Genomic DNA, 18,888 nt, shown 5'->3' on the forward strand with positions numbered 1-18,888 from the left:
TTTTTGTTTTCTTTGTTTTCTTTGTTTGTTTTTTGTTTGGTTTGGGTTTTTTTCCTTTTAAATAAAAAGGGCAGTCTACTAGTGAGAGAAGAGTGGTGCACTGTGTCAGGCTGTGGTCTCCTTTTGTCTGACGTGTTCTTTGAAGTAGAATTTTCCCTTTTCTTTAATCTTAGAAGCTGTATGCCGAGTCTTTACAAATCCGATGGTATCACCATATTTAAAGTTGAGGTTGAAAAGGAGTGAAGCAGGAATACATACTGCTTAGAAATGCAGATTTCATTGCATGTTATTTACAACAATTTATATATGTAATTATATATGAAAGGGAGTCCTTGGAGCTCATAGCTACTTTTATATATTGTTGGCATTTTCAACTAAAATTTGTTTGGCCACCCCTGAGAACTGCATCTGCAATAAGATTAAAACCTTATGATCAAAATGAGGAATAACCATATATAACCTTTGGCAACTGCATATGGAATAATGCTCTTTATTCCTTTGCCAGTTTTGCTTTCCTTTCTAAACTGTCTGCTCTGTATTGGTGTTTGCTGTGAAAATTACCCACGTGTTCATTAAGCATATTAAGAAGGTAGGCAAAAGAAACTAATTTAAGGGCAAAAAAAGCTTTCATAAATTTAGAATAGAGCAAAATATCAACATAAATTTTAACTGTTCTCTTAGGGCCCCTGGTGAATGTCCATACAGAGGCTGAAAAATCTGCTATGTGAAGATAGCTATAAGTTCTGATAAGGTGGTTGAGGTGCAGCTAAGCCTTGAGTGTTTTTCATGCCACAGATGCTTTGGATTTAGGAAAATCTTTGGGCTTGTTTTCTTGCAGGGTCCCAGTTTCTGCTGTATTCTCTTCCCTCTTTAGGCTTTGTGAATGTCAGAGGGTAAAACAGTTTTGCTTCTCACTAGGAAGCAGCACTTTGCCCCTGGGTGTGTTTAGGTGTGTGTGTCTGGGAGCAGTAGGACCTCAGGCAGCCAAAGACCAAAGCAGTGGGTGTCTGAGAGCACATCTGAATGCTGCAGTGCTGCTCCCCTGCATGCCTCCAAATAGATATTGGAACAGAAACAGTGGTTAGTGCTTCCCATTTTTCTGCTTCCCTTCTCAGTTTAATTCAGCTCGCTGCAGACCTTTTTAGCTTCCTTATCTCCTTCCTTGGGAAATAGGGTATTGTGCACAGAAAATAGCTCTCCAAAGCCTGTCACGAAGTTGGCACATTCAGGTGTTGTGTAGCAAAGCTTTGCTCGGGGCTCTGGGGTGATGCTGTGTGTTGGAGCACAGCAGGAGACTTTCCTAGGCCCGAGCTGGAGCGCTGGACTCTGCATGCACAGCTCTGTCTGAAGGTCTTGCTTCTTCATGGTCCCTCCAGCTCAACACCCTGAACACTTGCCTTGCCTTAGGTGACCCAGCAGAAATGTGAAAATGTTTTCTTTCAGGTTTAACAGTGTGGAGGGCAGTGCTCCCTGCTGCTGCAGGGTGTGCCACTTGCCAGCTTGGTGCAGAGCAGAGCTTCATGTCACCTTTGTGGTGGAGGAGCAGCTCAGGGCATTTGGGGCACACACTCGTTCAGATTTGGTGAAGGGTTCTAAGCATGACTCAGAATGCTTTCTAAACAAAGGTCTGATTTTGAGTGTTTTTATTTGCCTATGCTAAATGCTAGTTTGTTACAGGAATACCTATTTCCTATTGAATGGACCTTGTGCTGAGCACTGGCACAGCCCCAGGCAAAAACTAGTTACTGAGGGAAGACTGGTTATGCTGGAGAGAGTTAGAGCAGAAACTCTGGAATGATGTGTGGCTTGCTTTGTGTGGACCTAGTGTATCAAATACTTTGGAGTTGTTGGAGTTTGCTGTGAAAGCATAGCCCATGCTGTTCCAGATCTTTCTCTTGTTCAAATTACAACCTGACTTTTACGGTTTCTTTCAGGCCAGCCCTCCAGATCTCTATATTGAAAGATTTAACATAGCTCTTGGACAGTATATGGGAGCATTGCAGAGCATTGTGCCTCTTTTCATATATATGGTAAGTTTTAGAAAATTCTTTTCAAATAAATATGTCCATACATGAGATGCTGACTGAAAGTGAGAAGAATCAAGTGGAGCTATAATGATTTTTGACATGTAAAACTTATGATTCATACCTGCCTAACAGTACTGATCAAGTTGTGTGGGGACAGGAAGGGGCAGCTGGGCTTTTTAAATGTAGAGCTTTGCAGTTTGTTTCTGCCCTAACAATTCTTTCCTGGGAGTGGGAAGAGTGGTTTTTATTGTGATCAGGAAAAAAAACATCCCAAACAATTCATTATTTATATCTTTTTGAACAGACATCATTTATTGGCTTGTTATATTTTGGCTTCTTAGTTTGGGCAGGTTATGGAGATGATTATTTCTTGCTTTTAAATAACACAGATTCAGACAATATAGGAAGAAATGTATCTTGGAGGTGTCTTTGTCATTTGATAAAGCAGTTTAGAGTGTTGGATGGATAAAGACAAACTTATGTTCATAGCACTGTCAGGAATACTTGGAGAGGTTCAGAAACCGTTGGTTAATGGTTAATGATTAATTGGTTAAGAGGTTTTGTGTTGATTTTATAGTTTATGAAGTCTTTTATACCTCTGAAGACGTTTATAATTTGCATTTTTTTTTTGTCAAAGTGCCAAGACTTTTATTGGTCGGGGGTTTTTCTGTGGTAATGAATAACTTAAGCTTGAAGTTTGTCCTCCCAGAAACTGCCCTTGCATTAGCCTCACTTAGAAATAATTAAAAAAAAGATATATTTTGTTGGGAAAGAAACTTTTAAAAAAAATGTAACTGATTTACATTAAATAAACCTCAAACTCTTCACAATGTTTCTCTTCGGTAGTTTCTCAGAGTTTGGGAAGCAGTAACTTTTAGATGGATCTCCTACATTTCAGTGAATTTAGGTAGCTTGCTACAGTCTTTCAGCCTACTGTTGCCAAACAGATTTGTTGCATTAAAAGAGGAATTTGCCTTTCTTGAACTGGGTGACTCTAATCTGCTCTTTTATCTGGTTAATACAGAATGAAATCCAGTTGCTCCAGCATCACTTTTAAGCTAAGGGATGTGTTCCTCTGATTTTTTAAATTGTTCTCTTGCTTCCTGTTGTGAAGTGCTGGGGTAAACTAGGAGGAGACTTTTTTTCCCTATTGCATCCAGATATTTTTGGATGGTACCCACTTTGTGACCTGTGTGTGCATAACTTGTTTATTGCAGGCTGGTGGTTTACATGACCTCATAATTTAATATCCATTTTCAAAAGGAGATAAGCTGTTCAGGTCTGTATGGTATTGAGTGCTCATTTCTGTGATGTTCTTCCACCACAGAAGTCAAAATTTATCCTTCACAATTAAGCCTGCAGTAGCTAATATTGAAAAAATGTTCATGACAGACATAGAAACAGGTGGATTTTATCATTACAAGGTTTTACTCTATGACCAGATGAGGTGTAATTGTCAAATAGATTTCCACATCTTTTTTTGTACACAGTTATGATGAGGTGTTTGTGTCTTCAGGTGAGGAGTGATCTGTATCCCATTGTTCATATCAGAGTTTGAGTCTGATACCTGAACACAGTAAAAATGATTATTGAGTATTAAACATACCTGTAAAATGAATAGTTAGATAAGAGTTTTCTTTTTAATTTGAGATCAAAGAAGAGTGAAAGTGCTCTATCGTTTGGAAGGAAAAGCTTCTTTGAAGCATGACTGTATCTGTTCAGGCTGTAAAACTGTTCCTGCAAACAGTTTAAGTGGCTTAATTCGAGTTAGACCTGAGAGTTATCATAGAATAGTTTGAGTTGGAAGGGACCTTTAGAGGCCATCTGGTCCAACCCCCCTGCAGTGAGCAGGGACACTTTCCACTAGACCAGGTCACAAATGACCTTCACTGTTTCCAGGGATGGGGCATCCACCACTTCTCTGAGCAACCTGTGCCTGTGTTTAACCCTCATTTAAAAAAAAATAAATTTCTTCCTTCTATGTGGTTTAAATTTACCCTCTTCTAGTTTAAAACCATTGCCCCTTGTCCTGCTACTACATGCCGTGCTAAAGAGCCTTCCCCATCTTTCTTACAAGCCCCTGGGATCAGAGCTGTGATACACTGTTGTTGCTGCCAAACAAAATGCTGGTTTATAAGGCTAATGTCAAATTAACTTTCACTGAAAGAAGTTATTAACCAGTGTTGTGCATGATGTGGACAGTACCTCTGAAGAAGTCAGGATGCAAAATCTTTGCCTCTCTTAGTTTTTTCTGTGGGCATTCACAAGTACTTTTATGTACAGATACTCTTGCAATCTTCCACTGTAGTGTCCAGTCAAGTTTTCTCTCATACTGCAGCAGCAGTTTCCTCTATTTGGGCAAAAAAATACAATTAAAAAACAATTGCAAGAGGTGAAAGCCTGATTGCTCTAAAGTATAAATTACAGTTTTGCAGTTACTTTAATAGATACTTTCAATGCATTTTTAAGTGAGGAGAACTAAGCTGTTGAACTCTGCCTTTATATCAGAGGTGGCAGAGCTTTCCTTTTCTGTGACTGCTTTAATCAGGAGTTTCCAAGGCTGTTGAATTGCACTTCAGAACTTTGTTCTGAAAGGATAATTACATTGCTACTTGGAAAGCTTTTGGTATGCATTTAAGTAATTTAAAATCTGTGAAGCTGAAGAAAAACTAAAGCTTCTCTGTAAAAGTGGAACATGCCATAGCATTTTGTGTTAGGCTTGGTCCTGTGTGTTGATAGCAGCAGCACTTTTCTTTCCTTTCCTGATGTGGACCAAACCATATGTTGAATGGTGGGAGTACAGGAAAGGTGATTTCTTACCCTGGGTGTTTATGGTGACCAGGGTGTGTTCCAAAGCTTACTGTGGGTGAGAGGGCTGACCTTGCAGCTGAGGGAGTTTTCTTCTTCCTTCTTTTCCTGGGAGCACTTTCTCCTTTCGCATGGTAATGGATTTTTTTTTTCAGTCTTATGCTGCTACAGCAGACTTTTCAGAAAAGCGTGGAGACCCAAAGTACTTTGGTCCCTCTGAGATTCTGTGGGTTTAGGCTCCTTCAAAAGTTCTGGAATGTAACAGCAGATAAAGCAAATTAAGCTGGAAGTAAGCTTAGTACACAGTGCTTTATTCCTGGTGAATAACTGTTTGCTTTGTAAATGTAAATGAGGCTATTCTGGATGCTTAGAGATTGTACATATCACATTATGCTACACACATAAATGAATAAGAACCATATTTCCACTTCAATAAAAATTAAGATCAGCATTTAGATAATATATTTTTTTTCTTATAGATTCTCAATTGCTCATTTTACTTAGAGCTGTAGAGGAAGATCTGTTATCTTGGTGCATTATATGAGCCTAACATTTGTGAGCACTGTGGTTTTAGGATAGTTAAGAATTTTTTCATTGCCTCTAAAACATTGTTATTCCTACTGGGTGGTATTGCACTTTGTTGCTTATCAGCTAGAGGGCATTTTGTGTGTGTCTGTGAACACAAATATGTGTGAGTATGTATATGTGGATGAGATGATAAGCACTCTTATATACTGTTTTTTTCCCCTTTCCAGTATTTATTGATCTCCTCTTAGTAATATTAACTCAGTTATATCTTTTAAGATTCACCAGACTGCTTTGTGATACGGTGTAGAGTTATTTTGTAGAATAAGTGTTTGTGTCATACCTGGCTTCCTGAGTTGTTGGTGTCTGCTTCCCTTTTGATTGTCAGTTTGACCTTTAGGTGACTTGAGACATTTTTCAAGAAATACTGGTACAGCCTAGGTTGTAGCATGTTATACAGAAAACCTTCCTGTTTTTCCACTAGCAAGAATGGGGAAGGTGACAGCTCTTCTGCCATCTCCTTTCAGCAGCATGGACTGGAAGTGGAGTACTTATGTTAGATGATTTTTTCACTGTCTATTTAAACTCACACAAGTGTACCATCTTTTTGGAAAGATGTTTCAAAGTGAGCAAATGTGAAGAGTATTTTACATTTGTTCTGTGTGTAGGTACTGTCTTGTAGCTGCTGGCTTGTTTTTTTTTTAATTATTTTTATGTTGCTTTTCCAGTAGTGAAGCTTAAAAGTATAGACTTTCCAACTCATGAACAAAAGGAAGCATCAGAGTTTGCACCTATTGTTGCCAGCTTCTTTTAATGTGTAGAGGTCTTGAGACTGGGAGAGGACTAGAGTAGGTTATATCCTTAGCTGGGTGCATCTCATCTGCCAGCTCACCAGAATGAGTAGTTTGACACTGTGTGTGACACTCCTCTGTGTTCATGGTGTTTTCTGGTCAGGAACCTCGAGGTGAAAATGGTTTAGGAAAATAGTCTGGTGAAAGACTGGAGTAGGATGTGTATCTGAACACTTCCTGGGAGCCATGGATCTCTAGTTGCTGTGGATCACCACTGACCAAAACCACCATGAATGAAGTCAGTCTGTTCCTTATGAGACAGGTTATTCTGTCTGCAGAGCCTTTCCCTCAATCTCTGTTCAAAGAACAGGCCCAGGTGAGGGGGAAACAACTGAGTGATAAAATAGCCCTTGATAAAACCTCTACAGGTAAGGATGGTGTCAAGGGGGGAACCAACAGCAGGAAGTTTACTAAATTAAAAAAATCTTCCTAAAGTGGTTGTCCATCACTGCAACAAACTTAAACTGCAGCAGGGGCATGGATTCAGCCCTCACATGGCCTTTGTTTCTGACAGGTTTTTATTACACATAAGGAATTGCTGCTGAATGCTTGCCTTGAACATTTAAGTGGTTTCTGCATGGACAGTGTTATGGTGTGTTTATAGTTTTGCTAATGGCCAAGAGAATGAGTTTTACAGAACAATGTAAAGATTGCTCTAATAGTGTTCTGAGGGTTTGTTCCAATTTTGTTAAATGCGTCAGGAGAACAACTTGATTTAGAATCTGAAAAAAACCTTTCTCCCTTAAGATAGCCCTTCCTCTAGTAAATCTGTAAGATAAGTGTTCCTGCAAGTTATTTTTGAGTTCATTTTCTATTAGGTAATCTGTTTAACTCTTTCACAAGTTGTCCAGTTGAATTCAGCTGTTCTACTTCAAAGTTAGCATTTTAATAAAAGGAGACTTATCTTGGAGCAATTACTTTTTTTTCCCAGCATTTAAAACACACCTATCAATAAAATACAGCAAGAAATCTTACTATTAACTGCAGGCTGGGAACTGAGGAGTAATACTAAATAGTACATTAGGCATAGGGACTCTGAAGGAACTCATTAATAGAATTTTCTTTGATTTTTTTCTTCAAAGAGGTAAATGTATTATTAATACTGAGTAGGTCAAGGTAATGGAATCCTAAAAATGTTAATGTAGTTCAGTTTTGCATAGATTTGTGTATATCACTTATTTCCACAGTTGATTAGTTCTGAGTAGCTATCCTTTGAGATTGTTGATGAACCATTAAAGTGGATAGTTGTCCTGATGATTTATTATTGTAAGCTACCTATTTTAATGGCTTAATCACTTTTAGACATTGGAAAAAATACCCAAGTCATCATTTTACAGGTGAAATATTCTACACCTTTAAAATTCCAAACTGTTTTTGTTCAGGGAAAAAACTAAGTTTGCTTTATTTGCTATTGTGAGAAAGAAAGTTGAAAACTTCTGTCTTATTTTCCAGAATAAATTTTACATAGAAACCAAGCTTAACAGAGACTTAAAAGATGACCTTATAAAGCTGTTTACGGAACACGTTGCAGAAAAGCACATTTACAACCTAATGCGTAAGTAAACCTGTTGATTTTCTTACAATGGGAGTGTGGAAAGCCACAGTGCTTTCAGGTTTTGCAGAAATCCACAACAAACAGGGAAAAATTGCAAATGAATACAAATTCCTCTAAGGCATGAGGAAATGTGGCACACTTCAACCTTTTTTGTTTGTTTGTTTTTGTTTTTTCAGAAATGTGTGTTCAACAACAAAGTAATGGTTGTCTTGAGATGTGGGGGGGGCCAATATTTATTTTCCCATCTGACTTGTGATTATGACATGACGAAGGTTTTATTGTTCTCTTGCTTCTGCTGCTACTCTTTAATTTCATTATCAAAATCTTGGCAGGTATCAGTAGGAACGTGGCGTGGCCGAAGAATTGTGATGCTGTTGTGGTTGTTGTCATGATGTACCCGAGTCCTCCCTGCCAGTTAGAATAGAATCATAGAATCATAGAATCATAGAATCAGCTGGGTTGGAAGGGACCTCCGAGATCATCAAGTCCAACCCTTGATCCAACCCCGCCGTGGTTCCCAGCCCATGGCACTGATGCCACATCCAGTCTGTCCTTAAACACCTCCAGGGATGGAGAATCCACCACTTCCCTGGGCAGCCCATTCCAATGGCTGAGCACCCTCTCTGCAAAGAAATTCTTTCTAATGTCCAACCTAACCCTCCCCTGGCACAGCTGAAGACCGAGCCCTCTTGTCTTGCTGATGGTTCCTGGGAAAAGAGACCAACCCCCCCGGCTCCCCCCTCCTGTCAGGGAGTTGCAGAGAGTGAGGAGGTCTCCCCTGAGCCTCCTCTTCTCCAGGCTGAACAGCCCCAGCTCCCTCAGCCTCTCCTCACAGCACTTGTGCTCCAGTCCCTTCCCCAGCCTCGCTGCTCTTCTATGAACTGCATCATGCTGACAGCAGTTCCTAAGTTAATGGGTTAATGCAAATTTAATGTGCTTCAAATGATACCCACGGGAGCACTTAACTGGCAGTGTGACTGCTGTGGTGAGCCAGAGTTTGCCTTCCATCTGCCACTGCTGGGGGTGCTTGTGTGAGCACAGGGACCTCGGGATGGGGCTGCTGTGCCCCTGCAGAGGGCAGGTGGCAAAGCAGCAGAGGGTATTTCTCCTTTTGTCTTTCCTTGGGCAGTGATGCTCTGCTCTCTCCAGCGAGAGCACACACTTTACTCTGTGTTTTAGGGTCACTGAGAGTTGACATCCTGGGAGAGGAATGGGTAAACAAAGTGACAATGAGGTCAGGGAGCCTGATATCCTAAAATGATGTGAGATCCTGAGCTCTGATGCCATCTTGTTCTTGCCACGTGGAAAGGTGTTGCTAAGAGTTTTTAGCTGGGTAGCAGATCAGATCTCCTTGGAAATAGCAGAACCATGAGGAATCCCCAGCCGTGGGCCTCACATTTTATTTTGTGCCAAAGAGAGTTAACAGTGTCATGAAACCCGTAAGATCATTGCTGCAACAGGATCATGGTAAATTCAGATGATATTGCCTTAAAATTAAATAACTTTTGTGTGTGCATTTTTCAGGCAAAGAATTTTTTTGTTTCCCCAATGACAATGCAAAGGTAATGCTGGTCAAACCTCTGACATAAGTGATGTCAGATGTGTGTTGCTATGTAATTAACTTTCTGTGATGGTAATAGCATATTCCAATAGAAATTGCAGATGAACTGTTGAAAGGAAAAGACCTGTGGTGTTGTGTGTGTGTGAAATCAGAAATACTTCTTCCCAGCTCGGTTAATTGCAGAAGTAAAATGAAAAGAAAACCCTGAAAAATAAAAGTAAGACGTCACTGACTGTGTTGCTGTATATGGAGTCTCTTGTTTAATCAGTGACTTCCTTGGATTCATTTCAGTCTGACTGTGAATTTATTAAAACTAAGTTATTTAGGTTTTATCTTACTCCAAAGTAAGATGATAAACACTGACAGGTATGAACTAACTGTGATCTGAATTAGTTAAATCTTGGATAAGAGGATCTTTAAACTGAGTTAAAGAATGCGTAAGTAAAATTCTGAACTTGCTAACAGATTCCTGGGAAATAATTGAAGACACCTAGCACATGATATGGTACTGTAGAAGTGCTGAAAAAGTTCTAGTGTTGTATTATTTTCTGCCATTCTCAGCTGTTCTTTGTGGCTTGCTGAAATTCAGACCATAATAGATCAGAATATTACCTTCATTTTCGAAAGTGTAAGGGCTCTATGAAAATAGGATGTAAGCCAGTGTTTGTTATTTACTTTACTTTTTCCCAGTGTCAGTCTGTGGTGCTGTTTCCTGATGTTTGATACGGATTTGGTTGAGCAAAAAAGAGTTTCTGCGTTATGAGGAGGAAAAAATACTGTTATGAATGGATCTGATTAGGAAATTAAAGTCAAGGAAATTATGATCTGTAGAGAGAAGTGGAATCCTGGGGCTGTTTTTTTAGAGAGGTGCTGCAACTGCCACTTCAGTGAGAGGAGAAGCATGCCTTCCCTCTACTTGAAAAAACAAATTACAAAATTGGCTTAATCCGTTTGTGATCTAGACTGGAGGATAAGAGTAACATCTGCTCTCCCTCTTGAAATTAGTTGCTATGTTTTTCTGTGCAAAGTGGGTTTTGTTTACAGGAGCTTGTCATTCTCTCAGAGCCTGGAAGCTGGCATTTCTGTTTGAAGCTGTGGTCAGGAAGGACTGTAAGTACATTTCAGGTCCATCTGATTTTTGAAAAAGTTCCTGCTTCCACTTCAAAAAGACAGAGGAACAAAAGAAGTCAGAAGGGCAGTGCAACACAGATGTGTTCCTTAGTGCTGATCTTGCCCAAAGCCCCCCAGGCTGAGTGAGCCCTGGTGCCTGTGCTGGGGGGCTGAAGGCAGGGAGGGGCAGGATGAGTGCCTGCTACCATGGTCTCTCTGGTGGGAGCACTTCTCTGAGCACTTAGATGCAAAAAATAGAGTGAAGTGTGAATTCATTACTTACAGGGGAAATACTGCCTGAGTGAACATTACTTGGGCAGGTTTTTCCTGCACAAGTGCTGATTGGTTCCACTTTGGTTTTGATAGAGGAAATTTTTTTAAATCAGCTCTCTCCTATCTAGACCACATCTCATCAGATAAAGTAAATACATAACAAAAATTATACCATGCACAGATTCATGAACATGGTTGTGTTTGTGAAACACTTTTGCCCTCACACATATTTATCAAGGCAATGCTCTTCAAATTAAAGAGGGCACATTTGAACTAAGTGAATATAACCTGATTATTTTCCTTACAAAGGCAAAGCTGGCTCTTGTAAATAAGACTGCTGTATTCAATGGCTTGGGAGAAGTTGCTGTGTGCAGAACTACTTAACTGAATGTAACAAGCAAAGATACAGCATCTTGTTTATAAGGAGCTTCAGAAATGAGCACTGGCAGTAGGGGAGGATGCAGATAATATCCCCATGTCACTAGGGAAGGGGCGGTGGAGAGTGTTGTCTTTGTTTCTGCTACACCTAATTCCACTTACTGCATTAGGTGACTTATAACCAGAAAAACTCAGAAATACGTGTGTTTTCTCCTTATGTAGCCACTGTCTCTTTTGGTAGTCCTGCACTGTAATCTCCATGCCCTGGAAACATCCTGCCTGTTTATTCTTGTCTAGCAAAATGGCAACTACTACATGAAAGTGAATAACAGCTCTTGAAACTCTACTTCTAGTACTTGCAATAGGTAAAAATTCAATGACAGAGAGTATTTACAAGTAGCTGCTATTCTTCTCTTTTTGGATATTGGCAGCTTAGTGCCCAAAACAAAGTTGCTTTTGACTGCAGCAGAAGGCAAAGCTATTAACAGTGTACTGTTGTGTCTCCTGGGTGGATAGATCACTGGGTTTCTAATTATGAGATTTTGCAATTATCCCTGTTCTCTTCCTGAAAATTGAAGAGTTCCAGGCTGGAGTCCTGCTCGGGCAGATTGATGAGGAGCTCAGCACCTCTGTATTGAGAAAAAAGCAACAGTAGCTAAAGCTGGTCATCTAGTTGAAAGCTGTTTTAGAGCAGCCTGAGTAGGTGTGTTCTACTAATTCTTTGCTGACAATGGTGTTTGTGGGGGAAGTAAGGGTGTATCAGATGGATTATGGCACTTCCAGATAAGTGGTAGCCTTAGCACATCACTGTAGCACTTCAGCCATTCCTATGTCTGTGTAGGGCCTATTTCTTTCCTTTTACATTAGTATTTTGAGTGCAGGAAGTCATTTTTACTCTTGTAAGAGCAATGTGCTGGTAAACATCATTCAGTACAAGATGATTCTTCCCAGAGAAGCATCTGCCTGCACTTCTGTACAGTAGTTACTCAACTAGGAAGTCAAGTGAACTTTATCAGAGGGAAAACTGCTTTCTTCAGCACTTCTGAGTTTTTTATGTTGACTGGGGTGATTACAGGATTAGCTACTGAAGCCTGAGCATACAGAGTGCTACCCTGGGTAGATTCTAACAGTATGTAGGCAATTGTTGAATGTAGTTCTCTGTGTCAGTGCTTGTGTGAGTTCAGAGCTAAAACACGGTGTAAAAATATATCACAGATGTTTACCAAAAGAGAAGTTTTTCTCATGGTTTTCCAAGAAAAAATTCTTTGAAAAAAGTCTGAAGGAGGGAGACCACTCACAGCCTACTTCATTATGTTAGCAGTTTCTGGTTACTTACACAGAGACTTTTTCCTCTGAAGATTCTTGCATATGACAGCTTTGTTCCTTTCTAGTTAGGTCATTTGGATTCAGATGAGATGAAGAGATCCTGTTGTTCTGTTTTCTTAATTTTTATCTTTTAGTTGGAGGAGTATTAAAGTTCAGCAGAGGACTGTTTATGTTGGAAAAGCTTTTCCTTTATAAAGACATCAGGAAGGACATTTCTACTGCGTTGCTGCTTCCTAAAAAGCACCAGAAAATCTGAAAGTTGGAAAAGATTGCCAGCATCTCCTAACAATGAAGTTGCCCAACTGTCCTTTTCAGTTCAGAAGGTAGAAATCTAATGCAAAATCATAGAGGATGAATCTAGTTAGAGGTTGATAAATGTAGCAGGGAGCATGTTTCTTGAGCAGGGGTTTTCCTGTTGGTGCAGTGGGTAAGCAGAGTGTGTTGCTCTGTGGGCACCCAGCCCTACGTATTTAGCAGATGTGTGTTTATTATGTTGACCTCCAGAAGCCTGCTGGTGTCAGTGAAGGAAGGGACCCTCATCTCTTTGGCTGTGCTGCTATGACATAATGCCTTTTGTTAATAAATTCCATATCCAGCCTTTGTTTGTGAATACAGAATTCTGTGTTTGAGAAGAGCAGTGCAGAAGGCTGAGAGAAGGACTGTGATTGATGCCAAGTTCATGGCCTGACTGTACAGCTACAAGAGACCACAGGGTTTATTTTGATGTGTGCTGGGTTTTTTTTATTCACTCCCTGTGCCTCACCCTTTGGCAGAGATAGACAAGAAAAAGAAGGATTGGATTGACACTTACCCTGCTTGGGGTGGCATTTGTTTTCCCCCTTTTGATTTTGACATCTGTGTCAAACAATCTGGATATGAGAAGCAACCTGTCATTGTCTTGACATGCAAACTGCAGAGAAAATCCCCTGAAAAGGGGAGAAAACACTCCTCATTTTTCAGCTCCATGCAGAAAGCATTGCCCCCACCCTTCCTGTGTGCTGCTGCCCTTCAGATTGACATTCAAGGAGTCCTTCTTTGTGCTTCTCGTTTCCATGTCAGATCTAATGACTGTGTTTCATAAGAAAATAGCAGTTACTTTAAGTGAACATGTTCTTGGATGTCTGTTCTGAGTTGGTTTTGACAGAAAGCATTGAGCATCATTACAGGTTTGGTGCCACAGAAGATTGATGACCACAGGCTCGTGTCTGGCAGGTGTGGGCTGTAGGAAGAGCTGAGGGTTTCATTGCATCCTTTAGGATACATCTGCATTAGTAAGTGCTGTGCTGTAAAGGGAGCAGATCTACAAAGGATGAGACACTTACATGTTGAGGACCCAATATTGACCTTTATGTGCTTTTGGAGAGTTTTATTTTGCACTTGCTACTGTCTGGTTCTTTGGAGAGAATCCCAGTTAGCAGCAGTTCAAGCACATCTGGTTCAATCTTGCCCAAAAGGAATTAAAGTAATATGCTCCAAGGCAGCTCTGTCATACCAACCAAGGAGCAGTAAGTGGGGATGATCAGTGAATTTGCTTCAAAATCACATTTCTAATCTGAACTAAAGCTTGAATATAGAAAGTGCCCTTAAGCATTTGAAATCACTGTTCTTTTTTTCTTTGAGACACAGAGTGACTACTGTGATGACAGAAGCAATATGTTTAAAAAATGTCCTGTTTGATTACTGAGGCCCTTCTGTAATATACTGGGTGTTACTCAGCCCCTGGACACTGCTTTGTTTTTTCCTAAAAGTGTGTGAAATTAGTATGAGAAGAAAATCTGTACAACTTCACTCTGCCACCTTCACAGACTGTTTCTTCCTTTTTAAGCTTAAGAATGATACAGGGGGAAAAAAGGTAGAAAAATAAACATTTAAAAAGGCAGAATTACTGGCCTGTGGAGTGACTTGCTCTCTGTCTTTACAATTAGCCTGCGTGTCAGGATAGGGAAAATAAAATGAGAAGATTCCTTCCTGAGGGCCTTAAAACTGCAGCAAGGTAGCAGAGCACTAGTAGAAAATACTGCTTCATTTGTGCCAGCCTAAAGCAGGGTGATTTCTGTTAGAATTCTTCTAAAACAAAAAACTGATGTACCCTTTTCCTCAACTACGAAGCTGTTGAAACACCAGTTTCTGACAGATTTGGGGGGCAAGAGGGTTCTTTGGCATAAAGACTCCTTTTGTGAGATGTAGAGAAGGGATGTATTTATTCTCAGGTTCTTCATTAAAAGTAATTTTTAAAGATTTTTGTGCATCTGCAGTATTGTGAATTTGTTCAGTGTTTAGTTTCTAGCCTATTTTGCATAGGCAAATAGTTCAATCTTACTACCATCCCTTCAAATTTCCAATTCTAACCTCAAAACCAGTGTTTTCCTTCCTCTCCTTCCTTCTTTACTTGCAAATGTTGGTAGACATAGATAACTGATAGTGAAAATCAACTGCACTATTGTTCCACTTCTTTTCCAGCCCTTGGGGAGTGTGCTGGGATGTTGTTGCAGGAACTTGTCACACTTAATGTCAACCTTTTTCTTAGACCTCAGCAGGTACCCTGGATGCTCTCAAGGGCTAAATAAGACAGCTTTTGTAGCTGGTAATCTTTCTTATACCCTCTGTGCTCTGCAGATCTGCTGGAATAATCAAGAATAACACACCAGTGTAAGGGTGGCCTCACTAATATTGAAGAAGCTGTAATTTGACAGCTAAAGACTAATTGTGTTGTAACCACGTTGGAGACAGTCTGTGTTGTTACCAGGTATTGTAGAATACCCTCAAATTCTTTAAGTAACAATCTACAGGCAAATTTTGTCTCTGAACTAAACCTTTCCTCAAAGAGCTAGGTCATTTTAAAAAAATTGCAGCTATGTTTCTTATTTTCCTTGTTTCATGTTGATGAAGTTGGAAAATACAGTCTCAAGTAATGCCCATCGTGGTTAATCTGCCTCCTTGGCAAAGAAATAGGAATAATGTTCCCATTTCAGTAAGCCTTCACAAAATTATAAACATGAAAATACCACCTTATTTTCCAATTATAGAAGTCCAAAACCATGTATTTCTACATTTATAGCTTTGTTTTTCATATTTATTCTTTTTACAGCACTGAGTATTTTCCATGTGATTAAGACTCAGAATTTTTGTTTTGTAGCATTTTTCGGAGATACTTAATAAAGCTTTTGGTTTACGTAATGAACATTTTAAAAGTAATCTGTGGCTTTATTAAATGCCCAGTGACAAATGCTAGTAATAAATAATAAAGACAACTTTTTTATATCTTTTTTTTTTCTGATCTCCATTTTAATTCATTACAAACTTATAGAATTTAAGTTAGTAAAAATTTATTTTTATTTCTGTTTAAAGGAAAATGAAAATGCAGGATCATAAGGAGGTGGATGAAACTGCAAATGTGAGGATTAAGCCAAAGGGAAAGTCAGTTTTCATGCAAAAGGCTTTTGAAGTTCTAGATCAATAATTAACACGTAGGAGTTGTACCTAGGTTAAAGTAATGAAAAGGTAATATATGATCAAGCTTCAGCAGTAAATTTAATAATAAAATAGGCAACAGGTAAAAAAACCAAACAAACAAACAACCAAAAAACAAAAAACAAACAAAAAAAAAACCCTCAAGAAACCCAAAATGCCAAACAACAACAACAATAAAAAACAAACACAAAAACGTGATCAACCTCACAAAAAACCTCAGCCCAAAACAGCACCAACAAAGACCTGCAGCCACATCTTGGGTGCCAGGAGTAGCAGTTCCCTCCCTGTTTAATTGCTCTTGGCACATGGGTTCCAATGCAGTGCTTTGCATGGGCTGGATTGGAGGGTAAAGGTTGGGATAAAGGGAGCATCTCTTCAAGGTGAGTGTGATTTGATCACAGCCAAGTGGAAGTGTGTGTGTGTAATTCAGCTGAGAGAAAGGTGATTTATTAGAGGGCAGATGTGAGTGCCTGTGACCTGCTGACCCTCCCCAAGGGCAGCAGGGCCAGTGGGGCTGTGCTGCCCAGGTTTGCTGGGGCTGTGCCCTTCTGACACTGCTGCTGGGCATCCCTGTGGGCACTTGTGGGAGGGCTCAGTGCCCTGGCAGCATTAAACTTGTTATACTGAACAATAATTGAAAGAATGAAGGCCCAAGGAGCACAGCTTGGACAGTGGGACACAGAGCTCCAGCACACACTTGTTTTCATTAAGCAATGGGTTCTGCTGCTCGTGGAGACTGAAGAGCCAACAACTGACTAAGGCCTGAGTTGTGGAAGCTCTTGGAATTGCTTTTAATGGGAATATGGTTTCTATTTTTTTAAAGTGCATTGTTGAATAATTACAGCTTTGAACACATCTGCTTAGGTCATACTTCTGTGTGATTTGTTAAAATAGCTTACTTTGAAGTTACTGTAAAGGGAGGGAAAAAAACATTGTTTAATTAACATGAGAAAGTTTCACTGTCCTGCCAGAAAAGTTACATCTTTGCTAAGCAAAATAAATCTGTTTTCAAAGGAATGTTGAGGGATAGAAAAAGATTTTTAGAACAGCTAACCCATTAGTTTTTGCAAGTCAATCTTGAGTAATGACCAAGTGAATTTGAACTCTGCTACTCCTGGAACTACTGGGGTCCTGGATTTTGCCCCAAGTGCCCCACTGTAATTAGGAAGGAGCTTGAACATTCATTGAAGGATGAGGTTCTTCAGTGTTCCTGTGTGATAACGGGGTAATTCAATTACTGCAGAGTACCTGAAGTGTTGCAGGTTCATTCCTCACTTACTCCAATATAGTTCATCCACTGTTCCTCAGAAATCCTTGAGGCTATTTTGGGTATCGTGTCTTACCTCAGCTCAAGAACATTTCAGAGCTTCTTGCATCTTTCTGCAATTAAAGCATTTCATCATGGGAATCCACACTTCTCTCCTTTGATTCTGCCAGGAGTTATTTTCAAGACTGTTTGCAGGTTAATTAACTTCTTTGCATATTAGTTACTTACTCTGTAGAATGTGATGTTAGTTCATAAACACTGTGGAGGTGTTCAGGTATTATCATAGTGTCATTACCACTGTCATTCAGCTGAGGTTTAGGTTTATTCTGCCTCACCCCCCTCTATCTTTGTAAGTGCTGCAGGTGGGAGCAGGTAGGAGTCTGTGCAACTTCTGTCTTTTAGGGTTTTGTTAGTTTTGCTAACAAAGCAAGAGGCAAAACCTTAGAATTTGTTAGCCTTAGTCTTCTGTAAGATTGTAAAATAACAACAGAGGTGAGTTCAGCATGTGTGGCACAGCTCTTTCTATTCCTTGAGTCTGAGTGACCCTCTCTCAAGAAGTAACACAGGGATAGAATGTCTGGGTTGGTGAACATGAATTTGTGTGCAGAGCACTTTTAGAGCTTTTATCTATTTACATCTTTGTGTCTAAACCTGGCATTGGGATCTGTCCAAAGAGAGGAGTCTTGTTTGTTATTGTGGGAATTGTTCTGAAAACACAAATCCTACAGCAGTGCTATTCGTTCTACAGGGATTGATGTCCAGCTTTTGGGAAAGGTGTAGGCTGGGCTAGTTTACACTGTATGGTTCTTTAATTTTCTTTACTGAGAAATGGGAAATATATGCCATTACCTTGTTATATTGTTGTTGAATATGATGCCATCGTGCTTGTGTTTACTGACTGTAAATCAGGAGTAAGTGATTTACATTTGCACTGTAGCAGGATATGTTTGCATTGCAGAAACCAAGATAAGAAATGTTAATGTCTGAAGCTGCAGTAAAGTGATGAAGAAGTTGGTTTTGTTTTAAATAATTTGTTTTACATATGTTAGGAATCTAATTTAATATCTGTATGTAAAGAGCAAATTCACAGTTCTCTGGCCACTTTGCAAATCTCTTGGTGAAGCTTAGCCTGAAGTAGCCACAGTCTAACTAAAGACACACATATTTTATATGCACACACACTGTTTGGATTGTGCATTACTGTCACATTATAAAGCATTATGCCCATTTTTAATTCTGTGATTTGTAGCTTAGTTGGCTGCCAAGAGCCTGTGTGCAAATCTTTAGGAAAGAGCCTGTCTGAAACATCTTTAGGGAAGGGGCTGTAAATATGTCATTACAAAACAAATCACAGGCTCTCACAGCCTCAAGGCTTCAGCTGAAATGAGCAAGCTCTTTTAAGATGGCTCTTCGTAAAACAAATTCATCTCTAACAGTTAAATATAACAACTTTGATTACTTGAAGGTTAGAAAAAATACTTTGTTTTGATTTTCCTATGACATGAGCCACTTAAACACCTTCAGAAAGGAAGAACATGCTACTGAAGATTTTTCTTTTTGTGGTTAAGTGCCGTAGTGGCAGATGCTGAAGCTGGAACTGGAGATGCTCTGAAGCTTAAAAAGCAGAATTTCTACAATGTGAGCCCGAGAGATGTGCCCTATAGGTAGAATTATAAGGCATTTCTCCTCTGTAATGGGTGTACAGAAAAGTGTCTGTATTGCTCAGCTCCTTTGCA

The 18,888-nt window shown here is 39.6% G+C and overlaps 1 protein-coding gene across 3 annotated transcripts in view; it reads left to right on the forward strand.

Annotated features, from left to right (window-relative positions):
- Positions 1 to 18,888, forward strand: part of CACUL1 (CDK2 associated cullin domain 1) — a 48,383-nt gene that overhangs the window by 18,733 nt on the left and 10,762 nt on the right. For 2 of the 3 annotated variants that reach the window (XR_003529657.1, XM_027655258.1), the window contains exons 4-5: positions 1,935 to 2,030; positions 7,664 to 7,766. Coding sequence is in view for 2 of the 3 variants with exons in the window: in XM_027655258.1 (XP_027511059.1) it covers positions 1,935 to 2,030; positions 7,664 to 7,766 (199 nt within the window). In the remaining variant the exon portion in view is untranslated. The remainder of the gene's footprint in view (positions 1 to 1,934; positions 2,031 to 7,663; positions 7,767 to 18,888) is intronic. The other variant, XM_027655259.1, reaches the window with a different exon arrangement.

The sequence above is a fragment of the Corapipo altera genome, unplaced genomic scaffold, assembly GCF_003945725.1.
Source record: "Corapipo altera isolate COAL_440 unplaced genomic scaffold, ASM394572v1 180, whole genome shotgun sequence".
Lineage (NCBI taxonomy): Eukaryota > Metazoa > Chordata > Aves > Passeriformes > Pipridae > Corapipo > Corapipo altera.